Source organism: Nyctereutes procyonoides, unplaced genomic scaffold, assembly GCF_905146905.1.
Source record: "Nyctereutes procyonoides isolate TBG_1078 unplaced genomic scaffold, NYPRO_anot_genome, whole genome shotgun sequence".
In the NCBI taxonomy this organism is placed as follows: domain Eukaryota; kingdom Metazoa; phylum Chordata; class Mammalia; order Carnivora; family Canidae; genus Nyctereutes; species Nyctereutes procyonoides.
The window spans coordinates 48,018,885-48,035,689 of NW_026575051.1; the positions used below are offsets into that span (position 1 = coordinate 48,018,885).

Here is a 16,805-nt window from a genome sequence, read left to right on the forward strand (position 1 = left end):
AGCAAGATCCAGGCTAAAAATAAATTTAGAAATTGTTTGTATATAGATGGTATTAGCGTTCAGGGATTAGGAGAGATCTCTTAGAATTTACACTCTGTCCACATGTGCAAAGAGGCCTATGGACTGAGCCTGGTCACTACAACATGTAGGGGTGGAGGAAGTAGAGGGCTCAGCAAGAGAGACCAGTAGGTAGGAGGAAAGACAACCAAGATACAATAGTGGCTTAGGCCAAGTGCAGCAAGAGTTCAACAAGGAGAGGGCATGCGCGTGTGTATGTGCATGTGTGTGTGTGTGCATGTACGCACATGCGCATGTGAAGGAGGATGGGGGACTGGTTGGTGTGTAAATAAACAGGAACTACCACAAACTGATCCCTGCTAACTATGGGTAGATGGGGGTTCACTGTATCATTTCCTTAGTTTTGCATATCTTTGAACATTTCTCATTAAAAAGAGTTGAGAAAGAGAGAGAAAGAGAAAAAACGAAACAAAATCAAAAACCAGGGAGTGAGAAACTCTCAAATGCTGAGAGTGCTGATAGGTCAATTAAGAGAGTGGATCTGACCCTGCAGAGGGCACTGGTGGGAGTGACAAGAGCGGTCTCAGTAGAGACAGAGCCTGTTGGCAGAGGGTTCAAGAGAGAACACAAGGAGGGGCCACTGGGTGGCTCGGCCAGTTAATCATCTGACTCTTGATTTCAGCTTGGGTCATGATCTCAGGGTTGTGAGATCGAGCCCCCACATGGGCTTGGCACTGTGTGTGCAGCTGCTTAAATTCTCTCTTTCTCTCTCCCTCTGCTCCTCCCTTCCCCCACTCTCAAGCGCCCTCTCCCTCTCTCAAAAAAAAGAGAGGGAAAAAAATACAAAGATAAGCAGTGAGCAAGTGCAATCACCTCCTTCTAGGAATTTTGCAAGAAAAATGAACAGAGAGCTAGGTAGCTGGAAGGAGATCAAGGGGCCAGGGGTGCTTGGCTGGCTGGTTAGTTGAAGTCGGAGTGACCACAGCCCCATTTCCTACCACTGTCTTTCACACAAGCTTTAGACAAGCCCCCCAAAGCGCCCTTCCCCACGTTCTCTGTCTGCACCTCCCTACCCATCCACTACGGTCTGGGACACTCCCACCTCCTGCATCATCCCAAAAGTTATGTGATGTCTCCAGGCATACAATTTCTACCTACATGTGGAATTTTCAAGAAATTTTCTACAGGAGCGTTTCGGTTGTCGTGTTGCTCAGCTAAGCTCCCCACAGCCCGCATCTCCATTGTGTATCAGAGCACACGGTGTGTTTATAGTGGAGATCAAAACCACACAGTGTTGCCCTGGCAGCTTTCCGAAGGGAGGAGAACTTCTACAGAAAACTATAAAGTTTCTTATTCCTTTAGATCCTGGAAGATAGCATTCGATAGCAGCAACAAGAATAATATCTTTCGCTTGTCTTTCCCACTCTAAAAGACACCGCTAGAAGCACCAATTTATGCTAAGGGATCATGGGCTGGTATTTATTTTTAAAACGAACTGAAAGCCTCAGCAGTTACTGGAGGATTTCTCTTTGAAAACATCAGAAATCAGGCGGGAGTAGGTGGGAAGGGAGAAGGAGCTTCCCAGTCGAAGATGTGGCAGGCTCAGTGAAACTGCACCAAAAAATAAGACGTGATGAAGACGCCACTTCTCTCCCGCTTCCCTCAGAGTGTATCACGGCCAGGGCACTTTCTTAAGATCCGTCCTGCTGAGAAGTTTCCTCAGAAGCACTCATTTTCAGGACAAAAGGCAAGAACAGACAAGGCGCTTCTCATCAGGATTAAATACAAGATGCTTCATGGATGGCCTCTGAAGAAATTCTGAAGAAACGAGATGTTATTAGAGCTTCTATTATGACAAGAGGCCAGAGTGACAAAAAAAAGTCATGCTCACAGATGGCTAAGCTGAGGGAGACAACAGCAAATGCATCTTGACTGTCTCCATAGCAAGTACAACAGGGCATTTGCACCTCCTGCCCTAGGTACCCTCTGTGCTATGGGCCGAGGCCCTCGTCTGGAGAGGAGGCCGGCGGACACTATCCCGATACAGCGTGAGATCTAGGAGGCTAGCGATGGCAGGAGGGCCCTTGGATCCTGGGAGGAAGGGAGGGTGGGGGTTTCTGGCAGAGCAGTAGCAGCACCATGAGCAAAAGTTCCTGGGTTCACAGAACACAGAGTTCTGGGAATAGCAGGGAGGCACACAGCTGTATCATGGGGCAGGCTCGATCCAAATCTGGATACAGGCTGAGACCAGCTCACGGCCGGCCTCTGACGTCATGTGCCAGGGAGCTCTTACTGGGGGGCAGTAGCAGGAGCAGGTTTGCAGCCTTGAGAGGTCAGTCTGGTGGCAGTGCCCCGAAGGAAAAACACACTGTGCACCACTTCAAAGTTGTGAACATTGGTGACTGTGGGATTTGTTAGCAAAGCCAAATTCTGTTTTTCTGTGTTGTATTTGGCTATGCTTATTTTTGTACCTTAAACAGCTAAGGGTTTCATTCTCTTTGGGGATTTTTCAACATTCAGACAATTCATATTTCTCCTGTACACCTTATATCTCAAGGGCACAACATAATCAACAACTGCAGGGTATACTATGGTCAACTCTGGCTTCGAAAATGACCTTTGGCTATGGAACCAGGGGCTGCTTCTTCCCAGGGGGGTTTCTTGTCCCTCTCCCCACTTATGAATGAGCTGCCTGGAATTTCACCTGTGCAATGATTCCCAACACTGGTCTATGAAAAAGTTTTCACCAGTTTGGGGTGAAATATAGAAGCAAAGGACCATGTAAAGAGTCATAAAACAAAATTTGTTTTCCGTAAAGACCTGTCCCTTCGAAATTATGTCCTACTTCCTTTTTTGGGTGTTAAGATTCTATTTTATGAAATAATGGCAACCTAATATTTTGTAAAGCCCTTCCATGGCAAAAGTTGGCAACCCAGCTGCATGCACTCATTTTTTGAAACGTAAAATCCTCTTAGAAGGCCGGAAGTCCCCTGCTCTGAGTGCCCTCCACCACCACCCTGTCACACAGCGGTCACCTGATATCAGAGTCTGGTAGGAGGAGGGACACTTCTGGGTTAACCAAGGCTGACACCAACCTGCCAGAGCATCAGAGTTGACAGTTAACTATGCGACAATCAGAAAAATGTTGGCCCAGTGTGTAATTTAATCACTTATTTCTTCCTAATTATGTCTTTGGAATTTAGCATCTTAATGAGAATATTAAACTTCTTTTCATGGTCTCTGTGTCACTCACATTTAAATATTGTTAAATAAGTGGTTAAACAAGTCCCTAAAAACATATTTACTTTGCTGATCCCAACTTCATGTCCCTGTTTTGGAGAGAGGTGCTTGAAAGCCATTACCTGTTAGCACCAAAAAAAAAAAAAAAAAAAAAATAGGTTGGGACCCTGCCACGAAGCAGCCCCTGTGCTGGGACCGCAACAAAGCCTTCAGGAGTACTGAACAACAGGTTGGGCGTTGGAGTCAGAAAGACCCATGTTTGGGTCTCAGCTCACAACTTACTAGCTGTGTCACCTTGGGTTCATTATCTGAGTCTCTGGTTCCTCGGCTACAAAATGAGGCTTAGAGATGGTACCTGCCTGCACAGTGTAGTTGTGTTTAGGACAACCCTGGTGCCTGGCAAATATTCAGCAATGGTAATATTGCCTTCATCGTGAATATGGGCTATTTACAAAGTATAAGCCTTCATAAGAATCATGTTAGATCTGAAAAGGCTCTTTTTGACCATCTGGCTCAATCTTAGCATTTTTAGAAGGGGATGGAGGTAGAGAACCAGAACCAAGAAGAGGCAGGGCCTCGACTTGATTTCTGGGGTTAGCCCGAGGTTTTCTCCACAACATTAGTCTTCGTCACCTGTAAGCATTTGATTCTTGACTCTCAAGGTCTTTTGGTTATAAACGACTATACACACTGTTCCAAATGGCATCATTTAAAAATGAAAAATGGCAAATTCCATACTACAAAAAATCAGATAGGTCATTACTTCATTACTTTAGAGTATTTACTGCTGAAAAAAATTAAATGTATTAAAAATGATGTAACAGAGTATCTATGGGGTACTAAGATGATGAGGTGGACAAATAGAAATACCACAGATATCATTTAAAGATGGGCTTTCTTCCCGCTCCCCTACACTCCAAACAAAAAGAAAAGGTGCAAACTATACTTCCTATGTCACTCCAATTTCTTGGTTTCTGGGGAAGAAAAATAGAGGATGTTCCAAGTCTTTATGTTAATTCTAGAATGCAACAAAACCAGATGGATTACAATGGGTATGGATGACAGGCAGGATAATGTCAGCAAAAGAAAGGACACAAAATCGTTAGTTAAATAAACGGACACAAAGGCATCACCAGCAAAACAAAGTAGATACGCTTTCTGTTATTTTAAATCAGTAGTTTTATTACAATACACACTGACACACAATTAGAGAAGGAATGTCCTGACATTTTCTGAGCATTTCACGGAAAGCAAATGTAACCATCCAGGCAGTCAAGTCATCCATATCTTTTCCAAATTCAAAGCAAAAGCTTTTATATTTGATAACTCAGGAAAGCAAAGTTTTCTTACTGTTGTCTATAAAACTTCAGTGTCAGAAAATGGTTATTGTGAAGTGGACTGAGAAGGGAAGAGTTTCTGTCCTTCTTGCTGTCCCAATTCCTGCCTCTTGATTTCCCCCCTTGACTTTCTAGATGACTTTTTATGATACTGCAGATGATAGTGTGTTAAAGGGGCCAAATGGGATCTACTTATTAGGCCGGCTATTATACTTCACTGTAATTGAAAGGAAAGAACAAATTAAGAAAATTAAATCCTGGAAAATGCACAAAGGCAAGGAAAAAATATCTGGGTATATTAAAAATGAGATGCTCTTTTCACATAACTCATTTAAAAGGTTACAATTACCATAAACATTTTAACTCCATTGAAGATCACTGGCAAAAACTAGCTCTTATATCTGCAGAAGGACTGTGCATTATACAGGCTTGGAAGAAAACAACATACCATGTGAAACGAGTCACTAATCCTGGTGAAGCAGGCATCAGACTATTTGGAGTTGCATAGGTGGTTTTTCAGACCCACTCTGTACAAGACACTATGGAACCTTGACAAATTTCCACCTTTCAGCAGTCATTGTGGCAGTCAGGTATTTGAACCCCTTTAGTACCCAAACTCAAAAAAACACTCTAGGAATGAAATACTAAAATGACATTCTGGATACGTTCACTACACATTACATAACTTGGAAAGAACAAAGGAAAAAGCCCAAGCATGACTCTAATATTTCATATAGAAAAGCACTGCAGGAGAAAATTTTGTTTAAAAACATTAAAACTCAGGTGAATATAAATACATTTTTGGTTAATCTGTGCTATATCATATATAGAAATCCTGTCAGATATTCAGTCTGCTGGGTAACTCACTTGCATTTTTATGTCTGATTGTATTAGTAGAAGAATATACATTGATGCATATACTGACATATATATGCATATATATATAAAATTTAGATCATGAAAATTTGTTTTAAATACACATACTTAAAACCTGTACCTCTAAAAATAAATACATTTAGCCTCTAATAGGCTAATTCTCAGAATTTCCTTCACAAACCAATCAGAACACAGTTTCTCAACAATGGCAAATAACCAATTAGCTGCTCTTTAAATCCATTATCTATCAGTAAATGTTTTAAAATTCAGATGTATAACAGAAATAGCATCCCCAGCACAGAACATAGATAGAATTCTGGCTTTGAAAATAAATGTCTTGGCTTCCTTGATGTTTAGTTCCTACAGATGTCTAGGCTTTGCCTCTGCATTTATCTAGCAGTGGGAGAGCATTTTCTAGTGACAGCATTCTATTCCATTGGTATTACCTTCTAATCAAAGGAGTTGGCTGGCATTTCCTTTGCTGTTTTGTTCAAGGGAACTAACACAACATTGTTTGTATTTGGTATCATTCCCCATAATCACAGTGAGTTGTGTGTTTTAATGTAATTTACAATGTGCCAATACCACTGAGGTAAAGCAGAAGTACCCCTGTCTTTTTTAAAAGAAAAAAAAAAGTCTCCTGGGAGAACAACACATAAAAGGGACCTGGTGGTGTATATCTAAGTTCTATGAACTGACTCAAAACCACAGCCAGAATAGACACATTGGATATCTGATATTTTAGTTCAAAGAATAGAAACATGAAAATACTCCATATACTTCTTTAGAAAGTATGCAATTCACAAAAATGGGGCTTTACTTTTTTACTCTTACATTTCAAAAAAAAAAAAAAAACTTCTTAAAATGATATACGCCAGACCAAGTTGTTTAATATATAGTACAATACTTAACAACCTTGTCACTTGTTTTTGAATACAAGAATCTCAGAAATGTAGGAAATCCATGATAAGTGATAGCAAGAATGTTTAATGCCATTGCCTAGTTTTTTTTTAAAGGAAAATTTACCATTGTTGAAATTCAACTTCTAAAAAATACAATGTTTTATGCGCTCACAGTTCCAGATTACTAACTTTATAAATTAAAGATAAAAGTTATCCATATACAAACAAGGCCTCTTTTTCATTGATTTCAATCTCAATTAAACCTTTGGATATTTCAATCTTCAGATTCACAAGGTAAGGCTGAGTTTATCAGATATAAATAAAATGTTTAAGGTCCACGATGTATTGTAGCACTGAGGAAACAAATGCATCAAATATTTACAGGCTGGCTACAATACTTCTCTTTTAAAAAAAAAAAATCAAATGTGTATCAACATCAAGCCACACTCTTTTTCGAATTTCTCTGGCTGCAAAAATGGGGCAACAGCATTTTTTCTCACTCATTTTTCCTCTCAATCCTTTAGTCAGAGGCAGGTCTTAGGTCAAAGGGCGAGGTCTTTTGGGAGGTGGTGGAGGCATGAGCTCTGTGTCAGGGTCCAGATGATGCTTTCGCTTCTGTCCTTGAGAAGCTGCTGCACATCTGTCGATGAACTCAAACAGCATCTCCTTGGTGACAGGGTTGGAGATGCTGTTGCACACAGCTGTGGACAAAGAGAGACACGTGTCTCAACGTGAGGGTTAATTAAGGCAGCTGACTCACCACAGGGAGAAGTGAAAGGGGAAAGGTTTTCATCCCACTATGCTAAACACTTTCATTTCACCGATTGGGGTGACATGCTTCACACATTAAATGATTCTCCGCCTTCCCTGCCCCCCAAATGGGGACTTTTCTGGTGGCTACTCTTTCTTGTAGTGTTAATTTTAAGCCAAGACTTTAAGTATTTGAATTATAACCACACCTTCACTATGGTTTTTCATTTTCCCAAAACTGTTTTAATAGGATTTTCATGTACCACCGTGCATCATGCTATTGTCTATATTCAACTAAAACTTGTATAGAAAATGTGTGCTATCTTCCTTGAGTCTCATCTGTCAGAAGGAAACCACCTTGTCATCACAGCACCAGCCACCATTTCCACTGAGCAGGGAGGTTCCACTGTACCTGACAGATCGTACTATTTTACTTTAATAACTTGTTTGAGGTTAAGTATTACAACAAAATTATGAAGAAATATGGCATCTTTTCTTATGTGATCAAAATTTACCACCAGTCCTTGGAATTGTATTCACATATTTAGTTTTTTGGGGAAAAAAACCTGGCTTAATTATTTCTATTTTCAAAATTAACTCATCTTGTCTGAACACAGATGCTAGTTCCAACAGAACCCTTAAATGTACAATACTAACTTTCATAAACTGCAAAACTGAAACTGGCAATTTCTGTATTTTCTCATAAGCTTATCATATAATCAGCATCATCACTGACTGAGCAGTCTAAAAGCACACAATTCTATTAACCTTTAATCTTAGTTTTTATCTGTTTCTGTTCTCAACTTCACTAAGAATGCAATCCAGAGCAATAACTGCTACTAGTTTACCTTATAAACTTAATTAATTTATGTTGTTCTCCATGAAAGAAACTTTCTATTCTGAATTCCCAAAGCATTTATATTGTACCCAAAGAACACTCAGAAGGATAGCATAGCAGGTTTTAGGAGGTTTTTTTTTTTAGTGGTTTTCATTTACTTTGTTCTCCATTGTTTGTAAAGCTATTTTAGGAGCTGGAAATTACATTTTCCCCTGCTAATTTTGTCTTTTACCATCTGGCAAACAATGGTTTTTATAGTTCTGAATAGATCTGAAATTATCATGGCTTTTGTTGTTGTTGTTGTTCAACAAATTCAACTTGTATACAGCCCATTCATTATCCTGCCCTTTATACTTCTCTTTTGGACACATGGGCGTAAGTGCACAGTCCTAGAGAGGGGAATCCATAAGCCAAATGGAGCTGACAGTCATAGCCTCTTTCCCAACCAGCAAGGACAGGGGTCTGAATGACCCCATGCCCCATCAAGCAGAACACATTTTGATTCTGAAACCTTAATATGCACATGCGTGCACACTCCTGTGCGCTCGCTCCTCTCTCTCTCTCTCTCTCTCAATGTAACAAATACCGGTAGGCTGTCATACTCACCCATGGCAGTGTTGTATGCATTAGGAAAACTTTTGTCTGTTCTCTGTCTCATGAAGACCCAGCTGTTATTCTCAAATTTGCATTCTATAATTTTGTTGTCATACTGTTTTAGCTCTTTTGTCACCTGTTTTAAAAGAGAATTGAAGAAAATATTTAAATCATTTGAAAGGCTTTTTGCTTCCACTATGTGACAGACACATTAGGGAATGCCAAAAACACCTCAGTAACTCTTCATGCAGAGCTTTTTGTCATCTGAAGTGTCTAATCAAGCCTAAGGATATGGTGTGCACTTCCTTGTACACATGCTCATTAATCCGACATTTTACAAATAGTCGTGAAAACAGCTGTCAATATATAGCAATTAAAAGAGGCTAAGCACAAACCAGCCACTTCTGGGCCAAATGCAAATATGTTACCATAGGGACCAAGGCCTTCAGTATCTCTGTGTCCCTATGGATTTCAGAAATTGAGTATGCTGCTTAGGTTCATCAGCTTTCAGAAGGGTCTCACCATCTAAATTCCTATGTCAAAACCTAAAGAAGTTCCCTTCACTAGTTAGTTAAAAGAAAAAGTTACACACAAAAAGTAAATATCAGGATCAGATTCAGGTAATGTGCACCCTACATAGCTTGCTTTTCAAGAAGTAACAACTAATCCAAACTCTAATCTTTAGGTTAGTTACCCTTTCCATCTCCAAACTACTATGAAATACAGATGAAGCTACTTCAGATTTTAGTCTGGCGGGTTTTTTGGCTACTTCACCTCCGATGATTGAATATGAATTACAACTTACTCTATCAAAGCTAACAAGTATCCATGGAAACTATGAAACCTTTTAAGATATTTCATCAGGCTGTGAGGATAGTTTTCATAAATAGGAACCTAAGCTTATCTTTGCAGTTTTCAAATCAAATGCCAGTCATGGTAATATTTTAATTCTGTCCTCATCTTTCACAGCTAACAACTTTCCCTCACAATATGGTAGATTGCAATCATTTAAACTTCATTAGCATTATTTGAAATGCTCTCATTTTTCTACCCACAGATTCAATACCACCTAGGAATATGAAGGGAAGCAAATTTTTTAAAGATGATTTCAATTCACAGATTAGGCAGTACGTATCTTTATAAAAACTATCAAATTGTATTCCTTGTTCCTTAATGAGTATTACACTTGATTGGATTATTTGCATTTTCAAAAAATCCAACAGGACCAATAGATTCATCGGCTCTGGAAAAGACCTGCCCAAAAAATTGACGTTGCACTTAGCAAACTTGCCAAAATTATTCTCTAACATTCATTATTTTAATATCAATTCCCCTCCCTTTCTTCCTAAGGATCCACCTCCTTTTACTTTTAGACATCGATAGCCAAGTGTTAGGCAACTCATTCAGGTAGGTAACCACATTTACCACATGTAGGCTCTAACAGAGGTAGTTTCTAAACCTTTCAGAGCCTCCGTTTTCTAATTTCTAAAATGGGCAAAGGAGTTCCTAACTTACTAGGACATTGGAAGAATTACAAATAATAAATAGCACATAATGGCCAACCAGTAAAATTCTTAAATATAAAATTAGGAAATAACACATTGCTTTCAAAAACAAAAAATGCTTTAAAGTAAATTCACTAAAGAAATCAAGATGACATGGAAAGATACACTTTGAAAATAGGCGTCAAGAAAATTATATCGTATGTACTATACAAGACAGGCTTGTACCAAAAATGTGGAGTTGGTCGGTACGTTTGCTGACCAGCAATTATAGTAAGTCCTTAACATATAGCTCATCATTCTTGTGTTCCTGGTTCCAGAATTGCTGTAAATTATGTGCTCCTCAATATGACTACAGCAATTAAGCAGTATTATTAAGTATCTGTGCATTTATTTGGGCATGCATTAACAACAACTGAGAAACAGCTTTAAGAAAAATGCATGACCTGCCACTATACTAACCTAAATGTATGTCCATATTAAAGAACAATTCATTGTTCTTTATTGATCACATCAGTTATATTCCCAAGTTATATTCCCAAGACACACTGCAAGGTACTCATTTGGTTCAGTAGTAAAATATATTTGACAAAAATAATACCTTTCATATGTGCACAAACTAAAGACAGTTGTCACTAATGGTCAGATCAAGAGAATGACTGCCATACATGGGAGAAGTTTAATTTTAGTATCCAAATCCTAATTTGTTATTATGACAATAACCACTCACAGCCAATTTAGTATTATTATTTACTAAAACAAGACTCTGTTAGGCCTTCTATAATCAACTCTGTTACTCTAGTTTGAGCTATTAAGAGCTTGAAAATAATAGGAATAAAATATTTATAAATCAGGATCTCATATCTGTACTCATAATTATATTTGAGTTAATGAGATTTTTTTTAAAAAAGCAATATACAATGTATTTTATATTGAAAAATATTTTGTTCACGTATCCACCTTGTTGAGTACCACATTTGTTATACTATTTGACTATACCAATAAAATTAGGTTAAGAGACAGTCCAATGAAGTTGGATCTAGTATCTCTGGAGGTTTTTTGTTTTTGTTTTTAAAGAGAGGGAGAAAGAGAGACAGAGAGAAGGGGCCGGGGAGGGGCAGAAGGAGAGAGAGAATCTTAAGCAGGCTCCATGCTGGGTGTGGAGCCTGACTTGGGGCTCGATCTCACAACCCTGAGATCATGACCTGAGTGGAAATCAAGAGGCAGAAGCTTAACAGACTGAGCTGTCCATGTGCCCCTAATATCTCTGGAGATTTTAAATTAGCAGCTCAACAATAATACCTCCAATAAAGAGCCCATGGTAGAGTCAAATACAATCACAGGTGGTCCACTCTGTACTATTCTTACAGAATACTTTTTGTAATGTAAGTGCTAGGCAATTAATTACCTACACTACCAAGTCCCAAAAGGAAACCATCAGTGTTGGCTGAACTGACCTATACAGAGCAGGCAAAGTTGCATTTCTAATACTAGTGGTGGAATGAAACTCTAAAGCTTACTGTCTCTGTTTCGAGGAAGTTGTTTTGCTATCAAGGGCTCATCTTAGGGCACCTGGATGGCTCAGGTAAGTAACTGAATCTTGATTTCAGCTCAGTTCATGATTTTAGCTTAGGTCATGATCTCAGGGTCATGAGATTGAGCCCCACATTGGGCTCCACACTCAATGGCATATCTGCTTGTCCTCCTGTTTCCCCCCCTACTTGTGCTCTCTCACTCTCAAATAAATAAATAGTAGATACATAAACGAAATCTTAAAAAGAGAGAGAGAGAGAGCTCCTCTTTCTTTTATAGAGAGACTGCACAAAGGCTTGAGGGGAGGGGGATTTTTCTGAATTAATTTGCTCTGGAGACACTAATAATAACTAATATCCTTAGACTGAGAAAGCTATCAGTGAGTTGTTTGATTTTAACTTTTAATTTTGAAAGAATTCCAGATATACGAAGAAGCTGTGTATAGATGGTGTAGAGAGTTCTACTATGTAGAACTAATGTTCATATTTTACATATCATGCTACATTTATCATCTCAAATTCACATTGGCTCAACACAATTAACCAAAATGCATGCAGATTATTCAGACTTTAGTTTTTCCACTAATGTCTTTATCTGTTCCAGGATCCCAGCCAGGAAACCACACTGCATTTAGTCATCACGTCTCCCTAGTCTCCTATGATCTATGACAGTTTCTCAGACCATTCTTGACACTTTTGAGGAGTACTAATCAAGTATTTGTAGAATAGTCCTCAATTTGGAATTTTCTGATGGTTTCTCATTATTAGACTGAGGTTATGGATTTAGGGGACAAATGCCAAAAGATGAAGTGCCTCTTCTGTTGTGTAACATCTGGGGGTGTGTGGTATCAACAGGACTTATCACTGGTGATGCTAACTCTGACCACTTCATTAAGATGGTACATGCCACATTTCACTACTGTAAAGTTACTATTTTTCTCCTCTCCATACTCCACTGGTAGTTATTAGTCACAATGAACAAACAGCTCCATTCAAGAATAAGGGAAGTAAGCTCCACTTCCTGGGAAGGAGAGTATCAAAAAAGTTGTGGACATTTATTAGAATCACCAGAGAAATTACTAAGTTTCTTGAGAGAGATATTTTGAGACTGTACAAATATCCTGTTTCTCCTTAAGGTTTTGCTCATTAATTTTAGCATTCATCTGTGAATCTTGCCCACAGCAATTATTCCTGTGGTGTTCTAATGGGGTTTTCTCTTTTCTCCATTCCTTCTACACTTATTATCTGGACTTTTTCTGTAAGGAACAACTTGGCCCATTTCCTTCATTTACTTAGTTGTATCAGTATAAACTCATGGATATTTTATTCTTTGGTTTATAATAAAATACTACTGTCATTCATTTTGTTGATCAAATTGTTCCAGTTTTGGCACTGGGAATTCTCTCAGGTTGGCTCCTGTGTCCTTTTAATTTGCTTCCATTTTTACTTACTTATTTTCAGCATTTACTTTCTGGCAATTCAAGATACTACTACAGGCTCATCTTTGTATTTTCTCTGCCCCAGCCCTAGAATCAGCCATGAAGTCCTCTACCAGGATTTTATAAGAACAGAATCACTCCTCAACAGTCCAGGCTATGCTAAGAAAGTACTGTCACCACCTGTTCAGGTCAGAATTTAAAATTATTATTGAGGGAAAGAGAGAGAGAAAATAACAATGAGACTCTACAGATGAATAGATGTTTCACTTAGAAGTTTCCACTCCATCTTTTGTTAACTGCTCTCTGGAGCTAAACTTAAATTGGCCATTTTTTCTTTTTGAAGTTATAATTGTACTCTGATAATTCAAGTTCTACCTCTATACAGTGACAGAAGGTAAATTTTAAAAACATAACTAGATGAAACAAAAATCTTTCATGTAAATAACTTCAATTTCTAGTACCTATAAAGGTATAGAAAATAAAATAACACATTAGAAATGAAATGGAACTAGAAAAGTTTTCCTAATGGTATCACAACAATACAAATAGCTTAAATCTGAATTATTAATCTTTTAAAAATACTACATTATAGTAGGGCCTTGATATATTACTATTAGAAAGTGCATCCACTATTAAAGAAAGTAAAACACTTGACAAGTTACCCTCTTAAAAAAATGTTACGCCCACCACTACTATTATGTATAAATAACATACTTTGCATTTCTTAGGTTGGAAACAGAGCAGCAGGAAGTCTTTCTCCCTTGTGAATGATGGGGTCTTCAAGCCCTCCAATCAGGTGTTTAATTAATGAAAGCAGCCAAAAAAAAGAAGGCAGCCTAGAACTCTTATTTGTCATTTGTCATAAAGGTCATTACAATCACAACTTCAGGGTATGAAATTCTCACTAAACCATAGATTATTACCTTCCAATAAAGTCAGAGTTAGTCACAGTTCTTACTCAAAATATAATAAATATTCATATAGAATAACAGACATAAAGATAAAACAATGATATGTAGGCAATGGTTATTGGTAGACGGTGAAATCAGGAATGACTTTTACCTGTATCGTGCTGTATTTTTAAACTTTCTATATTATATGTGCTTAACTTTCATAATTTTTAATAATGAAAATTTCCTTTAAAAACTATTACATAAAAGATAATAAACTTCAGCTTGGTTTTCATGAGAGATAGAAAAATAAAAAGAGATAAACAGTTATAGAAAACAAAGTCTTGGAATAAGATCCCAAGACCACAGTTCCCAAACTGTGCAATGAGGTACCCTGGTGTGCTGCAACAAACTCAAGAGAGGTACTGTGGGATATTTTATTTTATTTTATTATTTTTTTTTTGACCCTGGTACACTGGGATCACGCCCTGGGCCGAAGGCAGGCACTAAACCACTGAGCCACCCAGGGATCCAAATTTTTAAGGAAACAGCGGCAAATGTTAAACACCATACAAACTATTAATTGGAAGAAGTTCACAGTTTCAATATAAGATTCCTTGAGATGACTTTGCAAAGCTGAGTTTGGGGGCAATTATTGCGATAAATACCAAGTACCACAAAAATCAGAATAGTAAATGAAGTTGATGGTGTATAATCTGACTCCAAGGTTTGATAAATTATGTAATCCTTAACATGTGCTAAATTGTTAAAATCTAGATACTCATTAAATTTTTTGGTTCCATCCTCTCAATCAATGGCGGTGTTAGTTATTTCTTTTGCCTTAGAGATGTTGTGTATGAGGCAAAATGAACCAAGAAAGTTTCATAGCCTCTGTCCTAAGACCTTTTCATTCATTCATCCTTCCCCAGATCCTAATTTGTAAACCCACATGTAGGTTTTTATCTAGCTCCTAGGGGAAACCAATCAGAGTAGTAAACAACTTTGCCTGAGGTGCAGAATATAGATCATGGTAGAGAATGAGAATTTCTATCAAGTTAATCTCATTGGTTTGGCTCTAGATCACTAAAATATATATTCCTCATTCATCTCCCCACTGTTATTACAGTACTTAATCCCAGGTAGATCCTCAGAGAGGATGTTTACCGAATTCAAGAGAATCATGAGCCTCAGTTTATCAAACCAGTTTGTAGTGTTTGATGGCTGGTTAACTAAAGTAAGCTAATACTATCTCTAGCCTTTCTCTGCTTCCTTCCTCCTACCTTTTCTTTCTTTCCTCCAAAACAAAACAAAACAAAACAAAACGTTTTACGGCTTAAATATCTTCAGTTTGTCATCTGAATAAACAATGCATTTGTACTCTCTGTTTCTGGGTGCCTAAAATGGAGGCGGTGACATTACTAGTCTGCTATCATAGTGTTAAAAGCAGCATTTCTGCCTTGACAGTAAAGAACAAGTAGAGAAAATGAAAGATAAAAGATTTGTCTCCTCCCACCCTGCCCACTGGTCAAGCAATACCAATCATTGCTAGAACTATATGACTCATTTTATATAAATGAATTTTAACAATTTATTCATTGAGCACTTAGTATGTATCAAACAAATATAAATTTGTTTATATTATAAATTAATTATAATAAATTAATTATAATTATTATAAATTAAATTATAAATTTGTGACCCATACACATTATCTGATTTATTTTGCACCACAATCTTATGATAGGAATTCTATTATTGCCCTTCAACAGGTATGGAGTCTAAAGTTCAAAGTGGTTAAATATCCCACCCAAAGTCACAGACCTAGAAAATGGAACAGCCAGGTCTCAATATAGGTTTCCCTGTCTAATGCCACAATGCCATTTCATATTCCACCAGCTATCACAAAGCCTGGCACTCTGTGGACAATAAATGCAGAATGAAACAAATAAGGTTATTTTCCTACTCAGACTTTGGCTGAAATGGAGTATAGAAATCTCTTCACATGTAAGTGTAAGGTAAGTCAGTCATATGAAAACACAAAGACATTGGACCTAATGCAGCCACGGCAAAGCGTTGAAGATCCTTCCTTCCCACCATCTGACAAATACTATTGACCACCCATGTGTCAGGCACAAGGTTGTAGACTGGTGATACAGACACAGTTCCAGTCCTTTGGAATATATAGTCTAGTAAACAGTCAAATAACAAATTATGTAAGAGCTATGAAGAAAACAGATATGCAATAGAAACTAAGGCCAGGAGAAAGGTATCTGGTTTTAGGTGGGGTAGTTTGGGGAGATGATACTTGAGATTTATAATATGATGAGAGGTCAGTTATAGAACGAAGGAAGGAGATGGAAAGAAGGAGAAAGACAGAGAGGGAAACAAATAAGAGCAGGCAGGGGGAAATGGGAGTCATACACACTTCAGGGAGTGATTAACAGTATGTCCAAAGGTCTGAGGTGAAAAAAAACTTAAGATCTTGGCATGCTGAAGGAACTGAAAATAAAGAATGTTCTCTACACGCCTTTAAAGAGGGTTCCACATAAGTCTGACTCATTCCCAAACTCTTCCTCTCATATGGTATGCCCTATATATACCTTTTTATATCATATATATAGAGAGAGGGTCCAGCTGCCTACTTGACATCTTTATTTGAAATTCCTATAGATTTCTCAAACCTGACATATTCAAAACTCAACTCTATCTTCCCCCAAATGTACTTCTTCTCTATCTCAATATATGGGAACTCCACTCACCCAGTTCCTCATGACAGAAACCTTAGTGCCCTCCTGATCCCTTTCCCCTTTTATTTTCTCTCCTATTCAATTTATTACCAGAGTCTACCAATTCTACCTCCAAAATACATTCTGCACATGTCCATTTG

At 38.0% G+C, this 16,805-nt stretch overlaps 1 protein-coding gene across 2 annotated transcripts in view; it reads right to left on the reverse strand.

The window, feature by feature from the left end:
- Nucleotides 1-4,425: 4,425 nt before the first annotated feature.
- RNGTT (RNA guanylyltransferase and 5'-phosphatase) overlaps nucleotides 4,426-16,805 on the reverse strand; it is a 320,891-nt gene continuing 308,511 nt past the window's right edge. For both annotated transcript variants that reach the window (XM_055330807.1, XM_055330806.1), the window contains 2 exons: nucleotides 8,568-8,691; nucleotides 4,426-7,074 (listed from right to left, as the gene is read on the reverse strand). In XM_055330807.1, coding sequence (XP_055186782.1) covers nucleotides 6,911-7,074; nucleotides 8,568-8,691 — 288 coding nt within the window. In that variant the 3' untranslated portion in view covers nucleotides 4,426-6,910. The remainder of the gene's footprint in view (nucleotides 7,075-8,567; nucleotides 8,692-16,805) is intronic.